This window comes from Leptinotarsa decemlineata, unplaced genomic scaffold, assembly GCF_025532065.1.
Source record: "Leptinotarsa decemlineata unplaced genomic scaffold, Ldec_3_MD MMD2_tig00026352, whole genome shotgun sequence".
NCBI lineage: Eukaryota > Metazoa > Arthropoda > Insecta > Coleoptera > Chrysomelidae > Leptinotarsa > Leptinotarsa decemlineata.
In genome coordinates, this window is record NW_027412700.1 from 12,501 (window position 1) to 20,000 (window position 7,500).

Sequence of the window (7,500 nt, forward strand, 5' to 3'; positions counted from 1 at the left end):
CAGAACCACAATTTGTTTTCAAAACGAATTCGATTTATATACTTTACTTTGGTGTGAGTAATAATTAACGAATTACCAAATTAAATTCGAACGATATACCCATCTAATTTTAAGCATTATCTGTCATTCTTTTGATTACCTGAATAATTGCTTCATTTTATCCTGTATACTTAACGAAATTATTAATTTCAACCTTACTACATCTGTATACGAAGAAGAAAAGAGAAGAACGATCTGTACAATTAGATTATATACCACTCGGTTTCTAAATCTATAGGACAGGGAAGCTACTGGTATCTAGCTAGCTAGCTAGGTAGCTCCCAAACTATTCAATTATTCACCAATAGAAATTACATATGAAACTTTTCTGAAACGCCGCTTTAAAACGCGATACCATTTGTACGTAAAGAAAAAATTGAAAAAATGAATATTCATAAACTGATCGAAGGTTAATGAACCACTGTCCAAATATTATTGTTTTATGCTTATAATATTCATCTATCCCATTTCACAAATTACTATGAATAATAATAACAACCTATTTTTATATACTCGTCATTCATTTCTGCAGATATTGAAATGTATGTATGCATTCATCTATGCTATATAATTTAATTAGGTATAATTTTTTTTTGTTTTCATTTATTCATTCCAATTTACTCATGATTGTCTATATTGTAATTCCACGAACAAGAATGTATAATATTTCTATGGATATTGTTATGTTTATTCATTTGTATACCTAAATCTGATATTACTGCATACATTTTATTTTCATCACGAATAAACGTACAGACATTCTGATATTTGATTTCAGCAAATAGAAATCACTTGTTTCGGCACGAAAATAAGAAGTTGAACAATAATAATATTATTAATCATGTATACATGTATACGTAAATATGCGCAAGCAAGAAAGAAACAATCGCATATCGTGCTGCGTCAACAATTGTATCGAAAAGCGATGACAAGAAAATAAAAAAAAATATATGCAATTGTCGAATTCATTAGAGAAAATCGTTGTGGCCCTGATAAGGGCCGATATTTTATTTGTCGCTTTCCTCTCTCAGGAAATGTGTACTTATGCCTTCTTTTCGGTTTTTTTCGGTAACAAAACCGCCTGAATATTGGGCAAAACACCACCTTGAGCAATGGTTACTCCTGATAACAATTTATTGAGTTCTTCGTCGTTTCGAATGGCCAGCTGTAAATGTCTAGGAATGATACGGGTTTTTTTGTTATCGCGAGCCGCATTACCGGCCAATTCCAAGACTTCAGCTGCCAAATATTCCATTACTGCGGCTAAGTAAACCGGGGCGCCGGCACCAACTCGTTCGGCATAATTTCCCTTACGAAGGAGTCGATGAATACGTCCTACTGGGAATTGGAGTCCAGCCCGACTGGAACGGGACTTTGCCTTTCCCTTAACTTTACCTCCTTTTCCACGTCCAGACATGTCGAATCGTAGATTAGTATTATATATCGGATAAATTTAAAGAATTCACTGAGAATTATTCGATGTTGCTCTAACAGTAGCTTTCTATACAATGATTTCTATATAGAATCGACCTGTATTAATACCGTCCTACCGACCAATGGGCGTTCTCGAACGCTCAACTTTCCGGTGGGCGGAGCCTACTAGAGTTCCAGTTACTATCTGAAATAGTGACGACAGAGTGGCGTCTTTTACATTGAGTCGAAAGCAAACCTGCACGATAGTACTTGTTTGTTTGATATTGACGAAATTAAATTTTCAGAATGCCACCCAAAGCTAGTGGAAAGGCTGCGAAGAAGGCCGGAAAGGCCCAAAAGAATATATCGAAGACCGATAAGAAAAAGAAGAGGAGGAGGAAGGAAAGTTACGCAATTTATATCTACAAAGTATTGAAACAAGTCCATCCCGATACCGGAATATCCAGTAAAGCGATGAGCATCATGAACAGTTTCGTAAATGATATATTTGAGCGTATCGCAGCGGAAGCCTCCCGTCTTGCTCATTATAACAAGCGATCGACTATTACGAGCAGAGAAATTCAGACTGCAGTACGTCTGTTACTTCCTGGTGAATTGGCGAAGCACGCCGTCAGCGAAGGCACCAAAGCAGTTACGAAATATACCAGTTCGAAATAATTTACTTATTCCGGTCTACGATATACATTCTTAAAAAAAAACGGTTCTTTTCAGAACCACAAAATATTTATGAAAGAATTCTTACAATATCGTTTCGACGCTGAATGATAATTTATTTTTGCTAGGGCGCTAGGTCTCACTCGGTTGGGTTGCCTTGTTATCAGTACATTGTTACCTCCTTTCGTGAAACGCGCGATGATAATAAATAATTTTGCCACCTATATTTAGATGGTGCTTACCTACCTATCAACCTAAAAAGTTAACGTTCGTTACTGTTATACTAGTCATGTACTCTATTACTTATGTTATTTTTTAACGTGTTTTTTATTTACGTGCTAATATGTTGTCTAAAAACGTTTATGATTAGCATTTCTGATTTCGACTATAACATTGACGATTTATATATTTCGGGTGGGGGTGGGTGTGTATTACTCCGTTATAGATAGAGCTCACAGTATCGTCGTTCGTTCGTTCGTTCGTTCGTGTTGTAGTATCGACCTTTTTATTGAAAGTATATTACGATGATTATATCTTATCGAATATAACATTAATAACGTTCGTTATTATTCGAATGCCGTTTTCATCGAACACTTTTATAGGGATAATTTTTGAAAATGTTGATGCTATTAGAAGCGTCGGTTCTTGGTTATAGTCGTGTATGAAGGTAGACACGAGGTCTCTTCGATGCCCCTATTCACTCGTGTATTTATCGAGTATTATCGGCTAATGTATCATGTTTCTATAGACAGTCGCGCCTATGATATTTATTCGAAGGTTCCTTCCAGATCATCGATTACGAGTATTTTCGGAAAGGAATTGTCTGGAGTTACGTCAAAATCATCAATACTTCATATTTCATTGTAATTTACTGTGAGTTGTCGAGGTTTAATATTAGCTTTTTCTTATCAGAAAATATTTTCGGAATACGTAGAATCTATCCACGTTATTGTGCTAGTCGAAGTCTAAATAGGAAACCGGCATTGATTTCGTAAAGAAGTTGATGCGAACATTTCGACAGCAGAATGGAAGCCGTCAATATCGTGTCTAACGAGAATGTCGAGCGTTCAGTCTCCCGTCCGCCTGTGCTTCGACCCAGAATATTTAAACAAACGGAACACCAGAGGACTACATCATTCTCTCTAGACGCCTAACGAGTGTAGCATCTATCTTCCGAGAATATATTGTCAGTTGTTTTTTTACTATGGCAGACATAGAAAATCAGAATTCTTCGGCTTCGGCTAATTCATCTTCGTCGCCGCAGGCACAGTCTACTGCGAAGAAAGAAAAGAAAGTTAAAAATCCAAGAAGTAAACCTTCTCACCCACCTACGTCGGAAATGGTTAATAACGCTATTAAAGGATTGAAGGAACGGGGTGGTTCCTCTTTACAAGCCATAAAAAAATATATTGCGGCGAATTATAAGGCTGACGCAGAAAAAGTGGCACCTTTCATCAAGAAATATCTTAAATCTGCGGTTGCTTCCGGATCATTAGTACAAACTAAAGGAAAAGGTGCATCGGGGTCGTTCAAATTGGCATCGGCATCTTCTGGTTCGGCAAAACCGTCGGCTACCGAAAAGAAAACGTCCGGTACGGCCGGTGCGAAGGCCAAAAAAACTCCCGTTAAACGCGTAGCTGGTGAAAAAGCTAAAACCGGCAAGAAGGCTGCTGCATCACCGAAAGGTAAGAAAGCCTCTCCGGAAAAGAAAGCGGCTGCCGCAGCCAAGCCTAAAAAGGTAACTGCCGAGGATAAAAAGACCGTCGCTTCTAAGGTTTCGTCCGCGACTTCTGCTAGTAAAACCAAGTCTCCTTCGAAAGCAAAGAAAACTAACAAAGGACCAACAAAAAAGCCGAAAGCACCCAAACCGAAAACCGCGAAAGCGACCCCTGCATCGGCATCTTCTCCGAAAGCCAAAAAAGCTGCCTCTCCAAAAAAGAAGAAGTAAATTCTTCTATCAGTTGACTTCTCTCTCCGGCGACGAAGTCTAAGAAAACAAATGGCCCTTTTCAGGGCCACAATTTTTTTTACAAGAATTCGTATATAATTCAACTGTCCAACAAATATATAAATAAATAGTCAGAACTACCTACCTAGCCTATCCCTATAAACAGAAAAAAAATAGATAAATAATATTTCTTCCGCCGCCGCCGCCGACTATCGAATTGATATGAATCGAATAATTTCGTAAAAGAGTAAAAATTAAAAAATATTGCTCTGTCTTTCTATTTCATTGAAATATGTCTTGTGAACAGTTGACTTATTTTCTGATATTGGGATCGTTTCAGGAAAATGAGTCAAAATCATTTCGAGATTTCCAAACTAAGGGTGTTCCATTTGAGAAATCACTGATTTTTATATCTTCAGAATTACTCATCGACTCCTAATACCTCGTTCATCATTTTGGAAATGTTACTCCTCCTACAAGACGACGGAATGTAATATTTTGATGAATCAATAATAGCTTATGTATTCTATGAGACTTGTTTTCAATTTTATAGGGAAATGGCTCGAGAACCGAATAATACCTACTTTTTCTGTATAAACGATCGAATATCTCGAGAACGATTCATTTTTGGTATAGGGTATATTACAAAAAGTCACTCGAGATTTATGCCAGGTATTCAAAAATATGAATCAGAGGAAATTTACGAAAAGATGGTGATGTTATGAGCGATCTTTCATTCAGTGATCGCTTGTTTTTCGTTATTTATCTCAGCCGTTTCTAAAAATGATCTTTTCGAAAGATTCGTTTCGGAAAGTAAAAAATTTCAGTATTATAATCCATATTTGGATCATACTGAACATGTTCTGCAAACACCCGTGATTTAATATTTACGTGATGCGAGTTATTGAAAATATCATACATTCATTCATTCATTCATTCATATCTATCGATAAACGAATTCTTTCATCAATTGCATTTTGTGGTTCTGAAAAGAACCTTTTTTTTGTATATATTTTCAATATATATTGGGATATATATATATGAAATTAAGCTCGTTCTCCGCGTATTCTCCTTGCTAACTGAATGTCTTTGGGCATAATGGTAACGCGCTTGGCGTGAATGGCGCACAAATTCGTATCTTCGAAGAGTCCTACCAAATACGCCTCGCTAGCTTCTTGCAAAGCCATGACGGCTGAACTTTGGAATCGTAAATCGGTTTTGAAATCTTGAGCGATTTCTCGAACTAAACGTTGAAAGGGTAATTTCCTAATCAACAATTCAGTACTCTTCTGATAACGTCGAATTTCTCGGAGAGCAACAGTACCGGGTCTGTAACGATGAGGTTTTTTAACACCTCCCGTAGCCGGTGCACTTTTGCGAGCTGCTTTAGTAGCTAATTGTTTTCTCGGAGCTTTACCTCCAGTCGATTTACGAGCGGTCTGCTTGGTACGAGCCATTTTCAAAACCTATTGCGAATTGTAACGAACGAAATGTATACCGAACGATAGACGGACAACATATGAACTGAGTCGGCTTATACACGCCAACTATTATATACCATCTAGACGAGACGCCATTGGTCCGATTTCCAGTTGTGGGCGGAGTCATGAAATTTAACAAAACCCGACCGAGTTCGGTGTAGAACTTTAGTCGAAGTCTGTCGTTAGTATCACTAACAGTATTTCATTCGTATCGTGCAGTATATAATTTATTCTTAACATTCGAAATGACTGGTCGTGGCAAGGGAGGTAAAGGTTTAGGAAAAGGAGGAGCGAAACGTCATCGTAAAGTATTGCGTGATAATATCCAAGGAATAACGAAACCTGCCATTAGAAGATTAGCCCGTCGAGGTGGTGTTAAACGTATTTCGGGTTTGATATACGAAGAAACTCGTGGAGTACTCAAAGTATTTCTCGAAAATGTTATCAGAGATGCCGTAACATATACCGAACATGCGAAACGCAAAACCGTCACAGCCATGGATGTTGTATACGCCCTGAAAAGGCAAGGTCGAACCTTGTACGGATTTGGCGGTTGAATTTAATGCCTCCCCCTGTATTGTCCTTACCGTTTCCATAAAAAAAAGGTTCTTTTCAGAACCACAAAAGCTTATGAAATGAATTCGTGTGTATTTTTTATATTTTTGAAGTAAGTCTCAGGTCAAGAAAGTAATACAAATCATGAAATTATGAAACAACAAAATTTAATTGACGCTCCGGAGGGGCGACTTCATTGATGATTCCAGTGGCGCATTTGCTTTTTCAGCTGCAGGAAAACCCGGAAAAACCTGCAGCAGCAGCAAGCACCACATCATGTGAACATCTTGATCTACTAATGTCTTCTCTTTTATAAAACAAAATGTAGGGTATCTCCAGAGACTACAGTAAATTTAGAACATCGCCAGAACACTTAGTGACACGACTATCGTCAAACTTAATCGACCTCTGCCCTCCGGTAGCAAGCAGAATATCGGAAGCGTGAAATAAAAATTTGAATTGGAAATTTTGGCGAAATAACCCGAACGGAAAGTGTAGTGAAAATATAAAAGATAACGGAAAGTGTAGTGAAAATATAAAAGATAACGGAAAGTGTAGTGAACGTTTACCTCTGCCTTCCGCGAACAAGCAGAATATCGGAAGCGTGAAATAAAAATTTGAAATGGAAATTTTGGCGAAATAACCCGAACGGAAAGTGTAGTGAAAATATAAAAGAAAACGGAAAGTGTAGTGAAAATTTAAAAGTAGCGGAAAGTGTAGTGAAAACATAAATATACCGGAAAGTGTAGTGAACGTTTACTTCTGCCTTCCGCGAGCAAGCAGAATATCGGAAGCGTGAAATAAAAATTTGAATTGGAAATTTTGGCGAAATAACCCGAACGGAAAGTGTAGTGAAAATATAAAAGATAACGGAAAGTGTAGTGAAAACATAAATATAACGGAAAGTGTAATGAAAGTTTACCTCTGCCTTCTGGGAGCGAGCAGAATTTCGGAAGCGTGAAGAAAATATTTCAGATGGAAACTTTGGCGAAAATAATCGTGAACGGAAAGTGTGGTGAAAATATAAAAGTATCGGAAAGTGTAGTGAAACATAAATATAACGGAAAGTGTAATGAAAGTTTACCTCTGCCTTCTGGGAGCGAGCAGAATTTCGGAAGCGTGAAGAAAATATTTCAGATGGAAACTTTGGCGAAAATAATCGTGAACGGAAAGTGTGGTGAAAATATAAAAGTATCGGAAAGTGTAGTGAAAACATAAATATAACGGAAAGTGTAATGAAAGTTTACCTCTGCCTTCTGGGAGCAGCAGAATTTCGGAAGCGTGAAGAAAACATTTCAGATGGAAATTTTGGCGAAAATAAATCATGAACGGAAAGTGTGGTGAAAATATAAAAGTATCGGAAAGTGTGGTGAAAATATAAAAGTATCG

General features: G+C 37.5%; 4 protein-coding genes across 4 annotated transcripts; 2 read left to right on the forward strand and 2 right to left on the reverse strand.

Annotated features, from left to right (window-relative positions):
- Positions 1-943: 943 nt before the first annotated feature.
- Positions 944-1,602, reverse strand: LOC141486265 (histone H2A). Its single transcript, XM_074184004.1, has one exon. The coding sequence runs from the start codon at positions 1,454-1,456 to the stop codon at positions 1,082-1,084; it is 375 nt and encodes a 124-aa protein (XP_074040105.1). The 5' UTR covers positions 1,457-1,602; the 3' UTR covers positions 944-1,081.
- Positions 1,582-2,166, forward strand: LOC141486266 (histone H2B). The gene has a single exon (XM_074184005.1). The coding sequence runs from the start codon at positions 1,759-1,761 to the stop codon at positions 2,128-2,130; it is 372 nt and encodes a 123-aa protein (XP_074040106.1). The 5' UTR covers positions 1,582-1,758; the 3' UTR covers positions 2,131-2,166.
- A 2,955-nt stretch (positions 2,167-5,121) lies between these two features.
- LOC141486259 (histone H3) lies at positions 5,122-5,532 on the reverse strand. The gene has a single exon (XM_074183997.1). It carries the CDS (start codon positions 5,530-5,532, stop codon positions 5,122-5,124), a length of 411 nt encoding a protein of 136 aa, XP_074040098.1.
- A 269-nt stretch (positions 5,533-5,801) lies between these two features.
- On the forward strand, positions 5,802-6,113 carry LOC141486260 (histone H4). Its single transcript, XM_074183998.1, has one exon. The coding sequence runs from the start codon at positions 5,802-5,804 to the stop codon at positions 6,111-6,113; it is 312 nt and encodes a 103-aa protein (XP_074040099.1).
- Positions 6,114-7,500: the final 1,387 nt, after the last annotated feature.

What these genes read in the sequence shown, in the direction of transcription:
- LOC141486265 (XM_074184004.1), bottom strand. Translation starts at nt 1,456, where the DNA reads ATGTCTGGACGTGGAAAAGGAGGTAAAGTTAAGGGAAAGGCAAAGTCC.
- LOC141486266 (XM_074184005.1), top strand. Translation starts at nt 1,759, where the DNA reads ATGCCACCCAAAGCTAGTGGAAAGGCTGCGAAGAAGGCCGGAAAGGCC.
- LOC141486259 (XM_074183997.1), bottom strand. Translation starts at nt 5,532, where the DNA reads ATGGCTCGTACCAAGCAGACCGCTCGTAAATCGACTGGAGGTAAAGCT.
- LOC141486260 (XM_074183998.1), top strand. Translation starts at nt 5,802, where the DNA reads ATGACTGGTCGTGGCAAGGGAGGTAAAGGTTTAGGAAAAGGAGGAGCG.